Genomic DNA, 21713 nt, shown 5'->3' with positions numbered 1-21713 from the left:
AAATTTTATGACTTAATTTCTTTTGTTAACTTCAAGTGTAATTATTAGTTTCCTAAGGTGGAAGCTTAAATTACTCATTTTAGTTAGGTCATTCTTCCTTTCATATGTACATTCAAAGTTATAAATTTCCTTCTAACCACTGCTTTTGCTACAAACCACAGAATTTTTAAAATTGTATTTATTTTTAATTCAAAATATTTGGGGCCGGGGAGATGGCTTAGTAGAATAAGTGCTTGCCCCGGTTCCACAAAAACAAAACAAAACAAAAATAAAAAAAAATTTACAGTTTTCTCTCCAGATTTTGTTTGACTCATGTGTTTTGTAAGTATAGTCTTTTTTGTGTGTGTGCATTTTAGGGAAGGGTCTACAGGGTGTTCAGGGTTTCACTACTAGATTTGACTTGTAGTGATCCACCTGATTACAGCCTCCCAAGAGCTGAGATTACAGGCATGCGCCACCACACCCAGTCTCAATTGCAGTCTCAGTACGCCCTAGGGCAGGGCCAGCTTGCAGGCCCCGAGGTCAAACTCCTGGCCCCTGTGCCTGCTTGCAGGCACTTTCATCTGCTGAGCTATTTGGCCAGCACTTTTGTTTTTAAAAATATAGTCTTAGCAGCTATTTGGGGACTTTTACATAAAAATACTTTATTTTTCAAAATATACTTCTGCAAAAGAAAGGATTTTATTTTATTTTTTTATTTTTATTTTTTTTAAGGGAAAAGGGCTTTAATACAAAGGGAAAAGGGGCTTCATTAACTTGGAGGACATAGAAACAATTTGGGAAGATAAGGAATTCTCTGGATCAGAGGAAAGGATTTTAAAGGATCAAAATCTGTGTTATTTTTTGATCGAGAAGTACAATTAGTTATTTTTTTTAATTTTAAAGAGAAACAAAATCAATAAAAATGATATAGAATTTCAAAACAAGATGATAGAAAGTGAACAATGGTTATTATATTGCATAGTGTTATCTTCAAATACTTAGATGCAAAATTGATCAAACAATATAAGCACCGTTAATTTTTATTTTTATTTATTTTTTATGTATTTCATACAGGGTCTTCAGGGTCTCACTATACAGATCAGACTGGTAGTGATCCTGCTGTTTTCAGCCTCAGAAGTGCTGGTATTACAGGCACGCGCCATCATATCCAGTCTCATTCATGGGCTCAGAGTGCCCTGAGGGCTGGGCCAGCACAGCATGCAGGGGTTCAAACCCTGGTCCCTGTGCTCTGCCTAACTAGGTGCTTTAGTTTGCTGAGCTATCTGGATGGCTCTATTAATTTTAATGAAAAAACAGAAACTAGTAGTACAATTATCTTAGCTATCTTGTGTATATATTTTCTTTTCCCTTCCTTCTTTTCTCCTTTCTCCCATCCCAGTTGTTCCTTTTGCAGTATCTATTGTACATTTTGGATGTGTTTTATTCTTTCAGTTTCTTATACCAGGGAGACAGTATGATGTTTATACATGTGGGTCCAATTTACTTCACTTATGAGTATTCCCTCTAGTTGCATCCATTTACTTATAAAAGCCTCAAATTTATCTTTATAGCTGAGTACTACTTTTATCAATTCCTTGTTTGGTCATTTGAGAAATGCAAACTAAAACAACACTGGGATTCCATCTCACCCAGAAAGAATGGCTACCATCAAAAAATCAACCAATAACAAATACAAGCAGGGCTGTGGGGGAAAAAAGAACCCTTCTCCACTGTTGGTGGAAGTGTAGACTGGTACAACTTCCACGGAAATCAGTGTAGAAATTGCTCAAAAAACTAAGATTAAAGGTCCCATTCAACCCAACTATTCTTCTTCTGGATATCTTTCCAGAAGAACTGAAAACATCATACCACAGTGATATATGTGCACTTATATTTACTGCATTGCAATTTGTCATAGCTAAATCTTGGAAACAACCCAGGAAATATTATTTACATAAACAACTTGACTATGTGTGCTTTGGTCATATACAAATACAATTACCATTTCTTGAAGGTAGTCTGTAGGTCTTAATTATCTATAGGCCTTCTGTAGATAATTCTACATGTGAATTCTCTCTAGATATTTAAGTTTATTTTATGTACCACACATTGTTTATCTAGGTAAATGTTTCATGTGAGTTTGAAAGAATGTAAAATCTGCTTTTGGTGGATGAAATAGTCATGGACTTTACAGTTATTCAATCAATTAGTGGTTCATCTAAATTCAACTATGTGCTTTCTGATTTTCTATCTATTGAATATGTTTATTCCTAAAAGTGGTGGAGTGGTAAACACCAATTCAGTCTCTCAAAAATTCAGAATCTAGACAATGGAAAGTAACAGCTTGAGACAAAATAAAATAGGATAGATTTGTGGGAATAAGGAAGAATTTAAAGGGAAATGAAATACTACAAAGCAATTGAAGTGACAGAACAAGATACAATGTAGGAAGAGATTATACTTTTCCCCCAGCTCTCAATTTGTGGCTCATGAGAAAGGAAGACAAAATCTGCAGAGACAGAGTGAAAGTGAGAGACTCAAGTGGAATTTATGGAGACAAATAACAGTGGAATGAACCACAGGTTGCAGTAACATGAAATACTTGGCGTGTGAGTCCAGCACAAATGTCCACTGTAGACCCTGAAGAGAGTGCTTGGTTAGAAGCCATTCCAGGCAATGCCTGACTGTGTAAACCTGAGACCTGGAGCAGCCATGTAATGACTCAATTCAAGGATCCTAGCGTTACATTCCTGCAATGATTTGGTAACAGACAGGCACAGGATACAGATGTGATCTGGATGTGGTCATGCTGGCAAGACATGCACTCAGGGGTTTGAGCTTCAGGCACAGGCCCCCACACCCACCACAAAAGGCCGAGGTTGAATTTTTCTGGCTTTTAAAGTTGCAGAAAAAAAAGTTGCAAAATTCTTGCCTTCACCCTAATACTACTGCCTGTTGGTACCTGAATCCACAATGGATATAGGATCCAATTGCTTTATCAATCATTATGAGTAGACAGGTCTTGGAATTGGACACTGCTTCAAAATTTTAGACACCAGAAACAAAATTATGCATTCAAAATCACAAAGAAAAAAATTAAAATCACAGAGAAATATCTTTTTTTAAATTTTGTTTCTTTGGTTTTATTGCTTCTGTCATTGTTGTTCTTGCTGTTTGTGAGGCTGTTCATTGCTTTTTGTATTTTGTTCTGTTTTGATAATTTCCCCACCCCTTTCCCTTTATTTTTCACAAGTTTTTTGGGACTTAGGGGATGTTCCTCTGTACGTTTTCTTTCTTTAACATTTATTTTACTTACCATTTCACATTTACATTTTTTTTCTGTATTTAGGACAGTGTCTACAGTCTCACTATGTAGATTGGACTCGTAGTGATTCTCCTGTTTTCAGCCTCCCAAGTGCTAGGATTATAGGTGTGCATTACTACACCCAGTCTCAATCTCTGTCTCAGTGCACCCCACAGGCAGGGCTAGTATGGCAGGCTGGGGATTGAACCCTGGCCCCTGCGCTCTGCCTACGCAGCTGCTTTAGTCTGCTGAGCTATCAGTCCAGCAGTACATTTACTTTTTTCCCTTTATATAATTACTTTCTTTTCTATTTTATCTTCTTTTCTTGTCAGTTTTTTCTCATGTTTACCAAATTCCATGAACATCATTCTACTTCCCAATTAGCTATGTTATACCTCTTCTCTTTCCTTGGTCTCATATCACAGAATCTAAGGTTTCAAAGTTTTCCTCTTGCATTACCTAAGTCACAAAGCTTACATTTTTTTAACAGCACAATCATGACGTTTGTTAATTTTTGACAGTCAGTTACCTGTAAAGTCACTGTTGTTCCTTTCTACTATTAATGGTCACAAAACTGTTACATTTAGTACACATTATGTGTAAGACAATACCTGTGGTCTATTAATATTTATGTGTTAATTGGGGATACAAGTTCTCATATGTCCTGAGGGGGATTTCTTTAATAGTATTAAAGGTGGTACTTGAGCAGCCAAAATGTCTGAAATAGATGAGAAGTTACTTCAGAGAAAAAAAGAGAATAACAACTAAAAACACAGATAATTGGAAGAATGGGAGGAACATACACCCTGGTATAAAAAACCAATTTGAAAGAAGAAACCTATAAATAAAAAAATATGTATGCAAGTTTAAGAAGTGAAACAGTGTGACAGAACTGTCTGTGAGGCCTCAACACATGCCCAACACAGGAACTGCCACTTTGAGAAGTTCTCGAATAGCTGCTGGGATCCAAGTAGCATAGCATCAAACCACAGAGGACAAATTTGTGGTACCTGGGTCATTTGACATATTATGATCTCTTCAATGAGAGGATGCTTTATCCAGGCAATATTTTTTTAATTATATATATATATTTTTATTTTGAAGAGTAAAAACAAAAGCAAGAAAAACAAAAACAAACAGAAATATGGTAACATACAACAATACATAAGTTACAGATTTTCAAAACAAGAATAGCTGATTAGGGGTAGGGAGATGGCTCAGTAGAATAATTGCTTCCCTGACAAGTGCAAGGGTCTGAGTTCAATTCCTGGTTAGACTGTACATAGGATTACTATTGCATGCTTTCAAGAAATCTTAAAATTTTGTTGTCTTTTTCTTTTATAACCTTTTTCTAAAAAATTATTTTAAAGAGAGTATAATAATAATTGATATGGCATTAGAAATGGTACACATGTACAAGACCAAGATGACAGATATTTAAAGCACAGTTTTTGTATTACACTTTGGTGTCATCAATGAAGTTGCTTAGTTCACAGATATCAGCATACAGAGTTAGTCAAGATTAGGATTCTATATATTAACTGCTATTTTCAAAAACTGATGGAAATTCTTGGTACAATCACCTCGACCTTCTTGTATATATGCTTTCATGTTTTTCCCCCTATCTTTTCTCCTTTCTCTCCTCTTCATTGTTTAATCCAATGTTGAGGCCTCACAGACAGTTCTGTCACACTGTTTCACTTCTTAAACTTGCATACATATTTTTTTATTTATAGGTTTCTTCTTTCTTCTTTTTTATTTTTTTGTGGTTGACTCAGCCCACCCTGGGGGTGGGGTTCGTGGGGCATGTAGTGCCAGGGACTGAACCATGGTCCCTGTGTACTTGCCTAAGCTTGCCTAAACAGGGGTTTTAGAGCGTTGAGCTATCTCCCCAGCTTAATCCTTAAGTTCTGTTTCTTTCTGCTTAACTGTATTATACCTTTCTGATTTTATCTCTTCTTTTGGGTTCTTACACTAGGGAGACAATACCAATATTTACACACGTGGGTCTGGGCTTATTTCATTTATGAGTATAGCCTCAAGTTACAGTATATTTTCAGAGGAAAGTGACCATGGAGCTGCTCCATCTTTCACTGGTCTGTGCTCAGACTCTGAGCAGATAAGCGATTTCTGCCTGGGTTGGGAGTTTTCAATATTGGTCCTGACCAAACCTGAGTCAGGTTTTTTTCCCAGCAAATTCAGATGTTTCACAACTCTGATCTGGTGTACAGAGTTAACACTGGTCCAGGCTGAGTTCACAGTCAGCAGTTTGGATTCACTTGAACCTACACCCATCCTAGAAATGCCAGCATCACTGTCTGACATGTAATGCCAGTCCTTAGGCAACTGGAGTTTACATAAGCATACAAAACACTGAGCATAGCACAGACTCCACCCACCCGGCATTCAGCCTGATCCCTACACACACACCCTGTCAACAGCAATAAACCACTCGCTTGCCCAATTAAGCTGCAAGGATTAACAGCTGCCTATTCTGAATGATACTCTGGACACCAGTGAGAAATCACCCTGAGCTCTGTATCCTCATTGGGCTTAGAGAAATGTGCCCACATTACTGTTTGGCAGATTTGTTTCTTCTCTGAGCCTGCACAAGATTAAGAATCAGGTCTGAGAGCCCACAAGAATCTATATATAGGGGAAGCCTGTCCCAAGGACATTGTAATACACATTAGTTAATCAGTTCCGAACCTCAACCAAAAGGAATCCACAACAGAAGCCTCAAAAATAGGGCCCTATACATTCCCTGGCCTAGTTACCCACTTGAACAGCTGCCACAAATACAGGACTATGGAAAGAGGTCTCCTGGAACTAAGTAACTTATAGACTGCAAAAAAGGGCAAAGAGACATGTAACTTGTAAAAAGACTACTGACCTGGGAAGATAGCACATCTCTGAAGATATATATTCTTTATTTTGCACTCCATTATTGGTGCAATCTTATTTTTCATTACTTTTGTTTCTTTTGGTGGAATCTGGAACTTTTCCATCATTTTTTTTTTCTTCTCTCTTAATATTACTTTGATTTGTTTGTTTAAGTAGGCTCTCCCCGCCATTTTCTCACCTTCTCTTTCAACTTAAAGCCTTACTATTATTTTTTCCTTTACCTTAAATTCTACTCCCTATTATTTATCCTTTTCCTTAGGTAATCCTCACTTTTACCCTCTTCTAATACAACTAATATCCCTTTACTCCTTAACAGGACCTCCTACATCAATCTTAACACATTCTGCACATCTCATTGCATTGTTTTTCATTGCCTATTTCTTTTGTTCATTTTTCTTAATACTATCACATTCATATCACCTACCCTAAAGTATCTACAGGTAGTTATTTATATCTTATTAAGGCTGAATCCTGCTGTACAGTGAGGGGGTAAATTTTTCTGCTGAAGGGATATATACTGTTATAATTTTCTGACTTGAATTAGATCTTGCCATATAACTAAAAAAAAAAATCATTACCTAGGGTTAAATGTGACATAGAATTAGTTATTATAGTTTGTTTTCACATTTGTCTTTGAAACCACAGTTATTACTGATTGTACTAATTTAATGAGGATGACACAGCTCTTGTGATGATTGATCCTTCTTGCATACCATTACCTAGACTGTCTGGGGGCAATAAAACATACTACAGCCCAGTATTAAAAGAGCTAAAAGTTAGACCAAACAGCCAGCAAACTTTCATCCCTAAGACAAAGAAAGAAAGCTAGGTCAAACAGCCTGCAAGCTTTCATCACTAAGGCAAAGAAGAGGTCCATGGGCTAGACTCAAAGTTCAAAAGTCAATTGCACCACAAGACAGATCTGAAAAGTAATAATTACCAAAAGAGGTCTTGATACTAGTAGGAAAACTGCACACCATAAGCAACATACAAGCCTCAATGCAGAAAACAATTTATTTTTTTAAAAAATAGAAAATGAGAAAACACAAAAGCAAGATGAAATCCAAAACATTCAATTCACCTAAAGCAAGCCCAGAAGACATCAAAGTGGAAAAAATAAAAAAAAACTTCCCTGTTGAATTTTATGAAATAATAGTAGCAGAAGTAACAAAGCTGATGAGTAAGTCCTTAGGCAAAAACAAACAGAAGTAATTACACAGGAAACTAAAGAAATTAGGAAAATAATGAAGAAAGTGGTTAATAAATCCATAGTAGATACAGAGTTAAAAATGAGAAGATATTAGGTAAACCACAAATTTTCAATGTAAGAAAGAGCTGGATGCTATAAAATAGATTCAAACAGATATATAAGATATTAAAAATTCAATTGAAAGCATATGGAGTGGAATCAAGCAATATAAAATACAATGTCAGATCTAAAAGACAGGATCATGATTAGTAAACATCAAATAAAAGACTTCTTAAAAGTAGTAGGGGACCACAAAAATGAATCCAACATCTGCTAGCCAGTGCAAAGAATAATACTACATTAATTATAATCAATGAAAAATCATAAGACAACACAAAAGACATACAAAATATCCACAGAAAACATCCCAAACATGCAAAAGACACTCCAAGCATGAAAAATATTCTAAGCATGGAAAAGAATTCACCATGCAGATAAGTCTTGTATATATGCAACCTCAGTTAGCCATGATCATAAAAATGTTACACCCAAATATATAACAGGCAAAAGTTCAGAAACTCAATACAAGAATAGAATATTAAAAGCTATTAGAGAAAAGAAACAAATCATCTATGAAGGAAAACTCATTAGAATTACAGCAGACTTCTCAACAAAAATCCCAAGTCAAGGAGAGCTTGGGGTGAAGCATTTCAAGCCCTAAAAGAAAATAACCTCCAGTCCAGATTGCTATACTTTGTAAAATTATCTTTTGTCAAAATACTTACCTTATTAAATACTTAAGAAAAATTCCTTTTGAAAACAAGTAAAAAATTGCAAATGAGAGTTATCCCTTCAGTTTTCATTAGTTATGCAACTGTTCCAGTTCACTTTGCCTTTGCAGAAATTTGCGTATTTTCCTTGTAGTGCTATTGAGTTTCATTAGGAAAGATTGTGAGTACATTTAATTGGTGACTATTATGGAACAGGGGGAAAGGGAAAGATTATACTTAATTTCTGTGCACATTTGTGTCAATGCTTTCTGTTTCTACGGTGGCTTCTGAAAATTATAATTCAAAAGTGAGAGAAATAAGATACCTCCATGAGAAAAGGCACCTGAAAAACACCCAAACTAACACTTCACAAAGTTTCCATGTTTATACAGCACAATTCATAGCAGCTCAATCTTGGAAGCAGTCTATATGCCCATCACCAGACGAATAAAATATGTGGTTTTTACACACCACTACTCTACCATAAAGAAAGATAAACTAGAGTTATTTTTAGGAAATAGATGCATCTTGAGACCATAATGTTTACTGAAATAAATCAGACACGCAAGCCTGAACATCACATGGTTTCATTCATGAGAAATTCTAATTATACATAAAGAGCAAAATAAAAGATAGAAAATAGAAAGTGGAAGACAAATCTTTATCAAATGGGAAGGAGATCAAGAGAAGGGAGAGTGAAGGGAGGGAAAAGGGATGAGAAAAAGGAATTATGTTATGCACATGTACCAGCTACACAAGAATGTAAACATGTACTCACTCATGTACTAAAAAATAAGCATTCATTGCAAGCTTAGCTGCAGAGAATAGCAATACGTAAAAGATAAGTTTGCTGTTCCGCTCTTAAAATCCTTAAGGGTAAGCAGCAGTAAAAACCTTTAGCTGCAAAGCAATGAAATAACCCTCTCCTTTAATTCCACTCAGTAACAGGGTGGGGCTAAACGGACTGCGTAGCTCACAGTCTCACTAGGACCACACCAGCGATGGCGACAGGCGGCACTCTGGCTTTCTCAGAACAGTCTCTATGGTATTCATACTGGCCTACCCGCCCCTAGAGTCGGCCGTCACGTGACAGTCTCGGGTTTACGCCGGTACTCACGTGATCGTGGCCTGCGGTCTGGTAGCTGCTGTGAGGTACCTGGGCTCCTGAAGGGCAAGCGCTTAGGTCGTAACCTATTGGCTGACTCACCTGGGTGGCCAGTCTCCACAGCTGCCAGCCAGAGGAGTAGGTCACTGCTTAGTCTCTAAGGCAGGGTTCCGCTCTTTCTGCCGCCTCTGCCTTTGCGGTGCCCACCTCTTTGCCGGTGAAGTTACTTCTAGGTTTTGAGACCTCGGGGCCTGAGGCCCAAACTCCGGACGAGTCCCCAACTCGTCTCTTTTTTCCCTGTCATCCTTTCTTACGCCACCGAATAACTTCGCCTTTGAGCTGGCCTGCTCGGGTTTTCCTTGAGACCAAGTTTAGGGCGGTAAAGGTAATCGTGGGGAAAGAGCCTCCCCAGTGGACAAAGAAGGAGGCAAGAACTGGGCTGGCCTAAGGACTGCGGGCCATGAGAATAGGCAGTTAAGGGGGTGAACAAGGACAAATAGAGTACTGTGGATTTAGAAGGGACCGGAAAGCACTTGTTGCACGATGGAAGAATATGACTCTGAGAAAAAGATGGAGAAAGAAAATCTGGGGCCGAGAATGGAACCTCCATTAGGGGAACCAGAAGAATCGCTAGGGTGGGTGAAGCGTGTTATGGTAAACCTGAAGGGAGGGTTCTGTAGTTGAAGAGAGTATTGTAAATTAGAATACCTTCCAATCCCTCATGATAAATTCTTTCACTTTAATAATAGAGTCGATTGATATCGTAGTGTCGTGATTTTGACCACAGAATAAACTGAAAAGAGGACTAGTGCTAACTGGGCAGAAACAGGCTTGGAATGGGGCTGAGGATATTCTTGGTGCATGTGGATTGTTCTAATTAAAAAGACAGATCTGAGTTACTTTAGATAAATAAAGGCAATCGATTAGATATTTCCACGTTGAGGATAAGAAAACTTTGAAGAGGATTAATATTTTCTCAGAGACTAGTAGTTTTAGAGTGCTTTTTAAGTTGATTTGTACCTGAATCTGAGATTTGTGTTATTATATGGGTTTTGTGCCTTTAATGATTGAAACACTACTTTGAAGGACTGCTGAAGGACCAAGGATACTTCTGGATTTCAAAAATAGCTGAACTTGAAAAAATAGAGATAGTCAAATGTGAAAATAGTGTTTTATATATAGTCTGCGTATTGCTTTAATTTCTGAAGATGATGAAAAAATAACTCTTGAATTTAATAAGTCATTTGTATTCCTAAACAAATCTTTCTAGGAGCTATCTTCATAGGTTATAGTTAGGGAATAGTGAAAATAAACTCAGTTTTGTAATTTAGGCAGATAAGGGCCTTTAATAAACTGAGGTCCTCCACATAACTGTACTCAGCTATCATTTTAAATATGCACTTTTACATTTCCACATTTATTTGTTTTTCTTTAATTGCTAAAGCAAAGTGGTTCATGGAAACTATCTTTTGGTTTGTATCTGCAGGTGGGTGCTACCAAATACAGCCATGAAGAAAAAGGTAAGATGCATTAGGTACACCAGAAACACGAAGGTACAGGTAAGAATTTGTATTCAGAAATGTATTGCACACATACATGCGCATACACACACACACACACACACACACACACACACACACACTCCAGAAAACTTCTATGTGGTCTTCTTGACTCTCATCCTCTTCTTTGCTGTCAAATTTAATTTTTCTAATGTACAAATTTGACTGAATCACATCACATGCACACATTACTTAGGCCTGTGCCTGCACATTTATTTTTAGATCAACTCAATATGTTACTACTATAAGACCTTACAGGGAACGTCTCCCGCTGTAACTTATACTATTTTCATTGTGCTCTTATGGTTCTATGCCCCAACTTTGGATTTAGGCAGAATCACTAACAGTGCAGTTCTGAGGCAAGTTTATTAACTTTTTTGGAGTTTCACTTTTCCCATTTCTGAAATGGTAATATTACCTATTTCATAGGTTTTGTGTGAGGCTTAAACAAACAAATGACAGTAAAGCCCTTAGCTGAGTATTTAGCATGATTAGCTTGGTAATAGACTTTTATAAACGTTTGAGGTAAGATCTTTGTATTGAAAAACAAATATATTTACCAGTTCAGTAATTCCAGTTTGCTAAGGCAATGTTTATCATGAGCCTGTCTAAAGTTACTATCAACAAGGATGCCTAAAATACCAGAAATTTCTACATGATTAAGAGCAAAAATTATACTTGTTTAATCATTTCACATTGTATACATGTATCAAAACATGCTGCACTCCAGAAACGTATATAATCATTGATTTTTGGTTAACATTTTTTTAAAAAAGCTTTTTTTTGTTGCAGCTTTAAAGACTAATTCAGCGGTGAGATTTCTTCAGTGAAATAAAATTACATAGCTCAATTGCTAAACTGAATTCAGCCTGAATGCAATTTTCATTAATATTTCTTATATTTATAGTAAGTTTTTATAAAATATCTTAAGGTTGAAGGTGAAACATGTATCCCTTGCATGTGAAAAACACAGTACTTAGAACTGTATTTAATAAATTTATATTTGAAAGAATTCTTGAATATTATTTAAGATTATTGTAGTAAATTTTATTTTTTTTGTTTTATTTTTTGAGACAAGTTCTTGACGTGTAGTTCAGGCTGGACTTGAACTCACTATGTAGCCCAGGTTGGCTCCAAACTTACGGTGATCCTCTTTCCTAAGCCTCTTGAGTGCTGGGATTATAGGCATGGTCAACCATGACCAGTTTACAGAATACCTTTTTAATACATTAATATGTAACATCTTTGACGGTGTTTTTCTTTCTGTGTTAGATACTACCGTTCACAAAAAGGCTGTTTACATTCATAAAACCATTCTTTCCACAGATAATTCTCATTGTTAAAAACTCTCGTTTTATAACTTTGTTTTCATAGCTTATTCTTATGCCTTTTTAATATATTAATGTACACCATTTTCTTCTTTTTTTGGCAGAATCAGGGATTGAACTCAGGCCCTTATGCTTGCCAGGCAAGCATTTATTCTACTGAGCCATCTCCCCGGCCCCCAATATACAGCATCTTTGATAAGTGTTTTTCTTTGTGTTAGATACTACCATTCACAAGAAGGCTGTTTACATTCATAAGACCACTCTTTCCACAAAATAATTCTCAATGTTAAAACTCTCTTGTTTTATAACTTTGCTTTGATAGCTTATTCATTCTTTAGATAAACGGATTCTAACAATATATTGTATGTTAGGCACCAGAGGTACTCTTTGCCATTTAGGATGAGTGCCTGAAATACATTATGGTCTTTGTAATGATTAAAATGTACCACAGGGGGAAAAAAAAGAAAATAGGGCTGGGGAGATAGCTCAGTGGAATAAGTATTTGCCTTGCAAGTGCAGGGCCCTGAGTTTGATCCCTGGTACCACCAAAGTAAGTAAGTAAGTAAGTAAATAAATAAATAAATAAACATAAAAAGTACCAAGGGAAAACAGAGATAAGACCTGTAAGCCAGTGTAATATATTGGGGTTGTTGGTGGTTTTTCAGGATATGATTACTGAACCAAGTTTTGAAGGATAAATGAAACTTAGTTGAAAGAAGAAAAGAGAATGGAACATTTGTGGCATACAGTACAGTATGAAACAAAAACAAAGATGCAGGAATTCCCAGATGACTGGGAGCAAAAGGACTACAAGATGTTCAGTTCAGTGTGATTGAGTGCTTAAAGATTCATGCTAGGAGGGCAGAAGATAAACACAGAAGTAGGTAAACTAGATCAAGGAGGCTCTTATGTGTAGTTTAAGGATTTGATCCTGTAGACCATGGGGAAATTTTAAAAAGAAAAAAAGTGTCAATAATTAATAGAACAGGGGCCAGAGAGATGGTTCTGTAGAATAAACCTTTCCCTAGCAAGCACAAGGGCCTGAGTTCAATCCCCGGTTCCACCAAAAAAAAAAAAAAAAAGATTAATAGAGCAATGTTGAAGAAGTAAGTGAAAGTTTACACACACACAAATAAATAAATAAAATTTAAGGGCTGGTGAGATGGCTCAGTGGTCTGAAGCACCTACTTAGAACAAGCTTAGCAAAGCACAGGGACCGCGGTTCAATCCCCCAGCAGCACATGCCAGCCAGCCCCGCCCCCTGGTGGGCTGCGCTGGCCCCCCCACAAATAAATAAATAAAATTAAAAAAAAAAAGTAAGTGAAAGTAATGATATCTAGGCTACTGATAGAAAGGTTGACTTTGAACAGGAATAAGAAGACCTTTAGTTAAGCTGAAATGCCCTGCTAGTAGTTCAGTTATGGGAAAACAGGATTTAGTTTCCTTTTAGGATGGAATTTTCTTAACCTAATTTTAAATACATAAATAATATATATTACTAATACAAATCTTCTGCAATTTAATTTCCCAAAGAATATGTGACCTATGGTAGGTAAATAAGTGCCTGGCTCCTGGAATGCTAGGTCTGTCTGTATTTACTGTTGATTGGGAAGCTGTTTACTTAATTATAAGTTTCTGCACCAGGTTATTGGCACAGTCATTTTAGTACAACATCAAATAGGGAGAGAGATGGATCTTTTATACTAGATTTTCTCTAGATTTCTAACTTTTTCCTCTTTTTCCCACTTTTTATCCTAGGTGCTGTTGATGGGTAAAAGTGGATCTGGTAAGACCAGCATGAGATCTATTATCTTTGCAAATTATATTGCCAGGGACACACGTCGCCTTGGTGCAACAAGTAAGATGTTCTATCTTATTGTAAAGTGAGGTGATCTTAAGTATTAATAATATGCATAACACATTTGGTTGCAGTAGCTTGGGGATGAACAGGTTGAAGGATTTGTTTTGGAGCACGTTTCCCTACTTTATTCTTTCTTAGAGAAAAGTGACCTAATTCTACTTATTGCTCCTTGTTCTCTTGTAGAGTTCTTTCCTTTTAAGTTTGCCCATAATGTGGGGTGCCGCTGTCCAAATTCTTGTTTATCCTGATAGTTCTTATATAAGCTCAGATACCTTTTTGTTTGTTCATTTTGGTGTGATAGTGTTTGTTTTTGCTATTATATAAAAGGTAATTAATAGGAATTAACAGACATATAATAAAGGCTTTTAAGAATTTTTAAATAGTCATTGTCCTTGTTGAGAGGTTACTACAGGGGTCAGAAAGATGGGCAGTACCTTGATCTGTACTTTGATACTTATTTTCCTTTTCCTACATGCACGTAGATATTCTCTTTGGAGTTTTTGCTCTGATGTGAAAAATATATTATTACTTTGATGGTTTGATTTTAGTATAGACTTGCTAGGTAACCTTTGCTGCCAGGACAATGAACCTAGAATCTCGGGAGAGCCCATCTCTGTACTCTGATGTCTTTGCATTATGCAACATTCAGACATTTCTGGATTCTGCCTTGGTCCTTGGCTTCTAGGTGAGAAAAATGATTGCCCTACCTGGCCTTAAAAGGTTATTGCTCTAGATTTCTGTATCTTTAATGCATTTAGGGACAACTCACCCACTATTCTATAAGGTACATCATACCACATTGATGTATGTGCACCCATGTTTATAGCAGCACAATTTGTTGTAGCTGGAAACAACGCAAAAGCCCATCAACTGAGGAATGTATGAAAAAGATATGGTATTTGTACATAATATAGTATTACTCAGCTATAAAAAAGGTAATGTTGAGGCTTTTTAGGTAAATGAGTGTAACTAGAGAACATATTCATACCCACCTGTGTAAACATCATATTGTCTCCCTAGTATAAGAACCCAAAAGAGGAAATAAAACCCAAAAGGTACAAGAGATACTGTGAAAGGGAAAGAAACTGCTCAAAGGGAAGGAACAACTGGTGAGCGAAAGGAGAAAAAATACATCCGTATATACACAGGATAACTTGGATAATTGTACTGCTGATTTATTATGGTCTATTAAAAGGAACAATTAATACTTAATTTTTTTTCCACTTTTTAATTTTTTAGCCAATTTAGCATGCCTATATCAGGTAATCTGACCAATTAATTTGAAGACAACAATATGCATTATAACAACCATTGTTGAATTTCTGTCATCATGTTCAGGGAAATTCTGTATTGTTTCTAATTTTTTTATTCTCTTTAAAAAGTAATAAATAATTTTTTTTTAAATTAAGAAAATGTTCTGACAGCCAACATAAGAGAACCTGTACTGTAACATCCTATAACTCAGTGATGTCCCAAATTTTCTGATCAAGGAGATTATGGGGCCACACAGGAAAGTGATCAACTATGTAGAGTGTGCCTAAGGAGAGTCACATGGAGAGAACACATTCTCTCAGGCTTTTACAGAGAGCAGATTGGTTAACCAATGACCGTGACTCATCCCCATGGCTGACACTGACAAAGGATCTGCAGCTGTGTACAGGGTTACAGGATAAATCCTGAAGGGACTTGACTGACCTTATCAGATACAAAAGTTACATTGTTTTTTATATAGGTCTTGCTTTATCTTGGTGTCCTATTAATCTGTCCTATTAATCTGTTTTGAAACTGTCTCATTGCTATTTGTTTCTCAATAAAATTAATTTAAAAAATCCACAAAAAAATGGAAATAAGGTTTCCTTCTTTGTATCCTAGAATCTGGAGCATAAGGTGCTTAAACAATGTTCATTTTCTTAAATTTTCATTATTTTATTAATTTTATTGAGAAATAGCAATGAGAGAAATAGGACAGTTTCAATAATTAATACATTGTATATTGTTGTTTTCGTAGTGGTCCTTTGTAGTACAAGATACAGACACGATTTCCTGTCCAAACACTATTAGTATAAATCTTTCCTCTTATTGAATTAAGAGAAAGTACCTGTATACCTATCTTAACTATTTTGTATACAAAGATACAAAATGGTCCTTCATTTGTATTGCCTTTTTTTGTTTAGTTTTGTCAGAGATGGGTATTCCTTTGCCATTTAAATATTGTAGGTGCGTGAATTAAGCTAAATAATCCAATATACTCCAGTAGTCCATGATAGTAGTGGGTTATCCGTAGGACTGGCAATGTCAGAAGTTGTTGACTTGAGCCTTTTACAGCTCAGCCTATTAATATGACTTCATTTTTTTTGCTTTGTTTTTATACTTTTCTGCTGGATGGTTAAGACCAAGATAAAGCAAGACCTATATAACAAGAAATGTAACTTTTACTTCTGACAAGGTCAGTCACATCCTCTCAGGATTTACCCTGGAACCCTGTACAGCAGTTTGTAGATCCTTTGTCAGTGTTAGCCATGTGGAGGAGTCACAGCCCTTATTTCCATTTTTATAGGGCTCGGAAGATAGTGTACACTTTTTACTTTTCTTTAGTTTTTTTTTTTTTTTTTTTTTTTTGTGTGTGTGTGTGTGTGCAGCATCTCACTATGCAGCTCAGACTCGTAGTGATCCTCCTGATTTCTGTCTCCCTATTTCTGGGATTACAGGCGTACATCACCATGCCCAGACTCCATTGCTGGCTCAGCGCACCTGGGGGTGGGACCAGCGTGGCATGCAGTGCCAGGCATCGAACAATGGCTCATGCGTTTACCTAAGCAAGCGCTTAGTCCACTGAGCTATATCACCAGATCTACACTTTTGCAATTATGACAGTTTTAATTATGAGACAGTCATTTCATAGGTAAAACCACAAATCTATTTTCCATTATTTCTGCTAGCTGGTGTACTTTCTATTCTCTTTAGCATCTGCCAGTATTTAAGGATGTGTATGTCTTAATTTAGGCTAGTCATCCCCAGACCCCCAAATCTATTCTTTCTTATGCTAAACATCCCCAATTCCTCCATGTATTCCTCAGTTGACCTAATTTTGAAGTGTTCGTAAGTGCTTGGTCAAACTTGTCTACATTTTGCTTCTGAGATATGAATCCAAATGTGATTTTTTTCAGGGGAGAGTGTACCTATTACATCTCTTATTCTGCATATTATATTGCTTTAGTATGCTATAACCCCCACTATTTTTTGTGGATTGACTTTTCTTGTACTGAGTCATATAAAAAGCCTCAATTCATCTTTTACATCTGTTGTTATTATAACACATACTGTATGGATCTTGTGCCCCTAATCTTCCTTTGAACCTAGGAAGCAAAACTTACACTATTCAGTTTTGTTTTACTTAAATTATTTATTCAAAGATGTTTTATGTATTTCATGATATGTTTCTGTACCTGTATCTGTTAGTTATGCAATCTGACATGATACTGTGTCTGGGTTTCAATTTTCCTTATTCTTATTAAAGGAAATACTTATTCTCTCATCTGATAGGTAAGCTATCCTTTCTAGGTCTGTGAAATTTATATATTCAGTAAGTATTTCATTTAGTTTTTATCTATGTCACTGATCAAAAGATTTGGTCAAAATAGTATCTTATGGCATATCTTGGTCAAAATAATGTCTTGTGACATATGATACCTATAGAGTTAACATCTGACTTGTGGAAAGTCTCTCTGTTCAAATTCCTTTCCATCTTGATTTGATAGATTTAGAAATTTTTCTTTTTTTCCTAAATTAACTAGGTCTACACATATGATTTCAGTAGATTACAGGAAACTAATGTTTATTGAATGACTATTGATTGTCAGTCTTTTGTATACGTGGTGTTCTATTTAGCCTGTATATTCATTCTAACCAGTGATGAAAGTATCACTTAGAAATTAATCTTGCTCAGCTAGTAAGCATTATAGCTAGAATATCAATCTATGCTCATCTCTGTTTATTATGCCAGTTTATTTATTTAGCTTATGCTACTTAAAAGTTCCTGTCAGACATCTTTTTTTTTTATTTGTTTATTTAGTGTGTGTGGCCAGCTCAGCCCACCAGAGGGTGGGGCTGGCTGGCATGTGGTGCTGGGGGATTGAACCAGGGTCCCTGTGCTTTGCTTGGCTTAGCTTGTTCTAAGTAGGTGCTTTAGACCACTGAGCCATCTCACCAGCCCCCTCAGACATCTTTTTGTTTTAAGTTCTGCACACTTTGTTGAAGCATCTTTTTCTAGTCCTCCTGATATTTCTGTTGTTAGCTGAGTAGTAAAGTCGGTTTATTATTGAGTGCAGTACTCTTATCTTATAACCAAAAATTCAGAAATATAAAACTGCTTAAAAATTTGTGACATCAATCTGAACAGAATGTTGCAGATTATATCAATCTCACTGTTTAAATCAGGTCATTTATTCACCAAATACTTTCCTGGAATTTTTTGTATGCCAGATACCATGAATGAATTCTTGCCTTTTAAGGGTGTCTGAACTTTATTGAAGTTAGAGTAAAAGTATACATACTTAAAAGACTACGTTGGACATCAATATGCACTATAACGACCATTGTTGAATACCTATCATCTTGTTTAGTGAAATTCTGTATCATTTCTTTTTTTTTTACCATTTTTATTCTCTTTAAAAAATAAAAAAAAAACTAAATGAAATTCACACAGAAAAAAACTATGTTGACGTGTTATTATTAGCTAGTTTGCCATTACTGAAGAAAGATAGGTTTTATTGCTAAACATATAGACTAGTTCAAATTTTATATAGTATACTGCTTTTTACTTGATATTCTCTTTTCAGTGTTTTATATTAATTTTATGCAGTTGCTGATTTTCTTCAAAAATAGAAGAATATCTCTTTCAAAATATTACATTTACTTTAATATTTTAGTGTTTTTCTAGGTTGTTATTTGAGAAAAGTAAAATTTTATTTTAAATTTAGAAACTAATGTTTAAAATTAAAGTAAGTATACAGAATGATGGTGTTATTAGTGGGATGCTACAATGTGTTTGTTGGACTAGTATACTTGTCAGTAAAAATATTATTTTGAAGTATTTTAGTCGCACACTGTTGATAGCTCCAAGATATCCTGCCTTCTCAAAATTCTTCGTTTTCTTGGCTTCTAGTTAATGCTTTATTACCATGATTTTCTTCCTTTATCTTAACCATCCTTCCCTACTTTTCTAAAAAATATAATATTCATAATAATATTTTCTTTTTTCTGTCCCATAGGTGTATGCAAGTACCCAAAGCTCTGTTCTTGGTTCTTTTTAGCTACAGTCTTGACACCAGGGCAGAAGATTACAAGAATCAGAAGGCCATTATTATTTTATTTAGGACAGGGTGTACATGGTATACAGTGTCTCACTGTGTAGACTGGACTTATAGTGATCCTACTGTTTACAGCCTCTCAAATGCTGGGATTACAGGTGTGTGCCACCCTGCCTGGTCTCAGTCACTGCCAGATCAATGAGCACCAGGGATGGGGGTGAGACTGGGGCCGGCATGGCAGGCCAGGGGATCAAACTCCCGGCCCCTATGTCTGCCTAAGCAGGCACCTTAATCCTCTAAGCTATTTGGCTGGCCCCTGATTTTCAATTTTAATAAGAATAATATTTATGAAAAATTCAAATATTATGTAAGTGTTGTAAGCCTATTCTTTCTTTGACTCTCAGTCCTACTTCTAATAGACAAATGTCATTACAAGTTCTGAGGTTATGCGTTTGTCTCTCATTTGAGTGTATAAATCATGTAAATACAGAGAGAAATTCTTATTCTTTTTAAAGAATCATGAAATAAAATCTATATTTTAGAATGAATACTCTGTAATATGGAATATAGATTGGAGAGAGCCATGTGCAGGAACAGTTTGGCAAGTTAATGATGATGTCACTATTTGTATTTATTTTATTTATTTTTAATTAAGTTTATTTGCAAAATTTAGATATACATAATGATCACATTCATCATAAGAAATTGGTATGTGTACGTGATATATCTTGATTCCTTTTTTTCCCATTCTCCTCCCCTCCCTTCAACCCTTCATCCCCACCTTATTTTTATTTTATTTTGTTTTGAAGAGTAAAAACAGAAACAAAAACAAATAGAAAAAAGGTAGAAACAGGGCAATATACAACAATGCATATGTTACAGATTTTCAAAACAGGAGTAGCTAATTAACAATGGTTGCTATATTATCTATTTTTATCATCAGATTTGTTGCTCAGATTAACAGATACAGTTATGCAAGATTGGGGAAATAATGGAATATTGGCACTTGTTTTCAGGAAATGTTAATTTTGTTTGTCTTTTTTTGGGGGGGGTTTGATCTTTTATTTCTACACATTCTTGTGGTGAGGTCCAGGCTGGCCCCAAACTTGTCACTCTCCTACCTCAGTGTCCCAAGAGATGGGATTACAGCTGTGCACTACTATGACCTTTTTAAGTCTTTGAGAATTATTTATTTATTTATTTATTTATTTATTTATTTATTTGGTGGAACCGGGGATTGAACTCAGGTCCTTGCGCTTGCCAGGGAAGTGCTTATTCCACTGAGCCATCTCCCCGGCCCTGAGAATTAACTTTTTAAAAAGGCACTAAAACAGTCATATTTGTGGCTATCACATCTTTCCCTGTTATGACCTGCTCTGTGTCCTCCAGGGTGTACTTTTATCTTGCATTTTTCTCTTTTACTCAGCCCAAGTTCACTCTGCCCAGCCAACTTCTCCCTTCACTTTTACTTTTTCTTTCTTTGTTTCTTTTTTTTTCCATAATTTTATTGAGAACCAAATAGCAATGAGACAGTTTCAAACCAAATTGGTAGGACAGTTTCAATAATTAACACATTGCATACATTCTTCCTAGTGGTTAATTGCTGTACAAGATGTGGATTTGATTCTTTTTTGTTTTAATGTATTTTAAAAAGTGTAACTTTTTTTTTGTGGCCAGGTCAGCTCACCCTGGGGGTAGGGCTGGTGTGGCGTATGGTGCCTAGGATCGAACTGAAGTCCCTGCACACCTGCGTAAGCTTGCCTAAGCAGGTGCTTTAGACCGCTGAGCTATCTCACTGGCCTGAGAGTGTAATAATTGATAAGACATTAGAAATGGTGCACATTTAGAAGACCAAGATGAGAGGCATTCAACCATTTTTTTTTAAATGTATTTAGTACAGGAACTACAGAGTCTTACTACATGGATCAGACTCATAGTGATTCTCCTATTTTCGGCCTCCTTAGCACTGGGATTACAGGTGCACGCCACCACACACAGTCTTTTTTTTAAATATTTATTTATTTTTATTTATTACATTTATTTATTGTGTGTGTGTGTGTGGCCAGCTCAGCCCACCAGGGGGCGGGTCTGGCTGGCATGTGGTGCTGGGGATCGAACCGCGGTCCCTGTGCTTTGCCAAGCTTGTTTCAAGTAGGTGCTTTAGACCACTGAACCATCTCTTCAGCCCCACACACCCAGTCTTAATTGCCCTCTCAGCGTGCCCCCAGGGGCTGGGCTGGCATGGCACACTGGGGATTGAACCCCTGCTGCTGCATTCTGCCTAAGCAGGCTCTTTAGTCTGCTGAGCTGTCTGGCCAACCCTTGAACCATGGGTTTTGTATTACACATTGCTGTCCTTGAAGTAGTTACTCAGTTTGAAGATATTAGCATACAGAGTTAGT

The 21713-nt window shown here is 36.2% G+C and overlaps 1 protein-coding gene across 14 annotated transcripts in view; it reads left to right on the top strand.

Annotated features, from left to right (window-relative positions):
* The first annotated feature begins 9259 nt into the window (after positions 1-9259).
* The window catches only part of Rragb (Ras related GTP binding B), a 45199-nt gene continuing 32745 nt past the window's right edge, over positions 9260-21713 (top strand). For 4 of the 14 annotated variants that reach the window (XM_023708426.1, XM_023708436.1, XM_023708427.1 and 1 more), the window contains exons 1-3: positions 9312-9889; positions 10741-10813; positions 13900-13999. In XM_023708426.1, the coding sequence (XP_023564194.1) occupies positions 9798-9889; positions 10741-10813; positions 13900-13999 (265 nt within the window). In that variant the 5' untranslated portion in view covers positions 9312-9797. The other 10 variants (XM_023708431.1, XM_004648200.2, XM_023708435.1 and 7 more) reach the window with 7 other exon arrangements.

This window comes from Octodon degus, unplaced genomic scaffold (assembly GCF_000260255.1).
Source record: "Octodon degus isolate 3935 unplaced genomic scaffold, OctDeg1.0 scaffold00360, whole genome shotgun sequence".
Classification (NCBI taxonomy): domain Eukaryota; kingdom Metazoa; phylum Chordata; class Mammalia; order Rodentia; family Octodontidae; genus Octodon; species Octodon degus.
The sequence above is the reverse complement of the archived record's forward strand: the minus strand, read 5'-3'. Positions and strand labels throughout refer to the sequence as shown.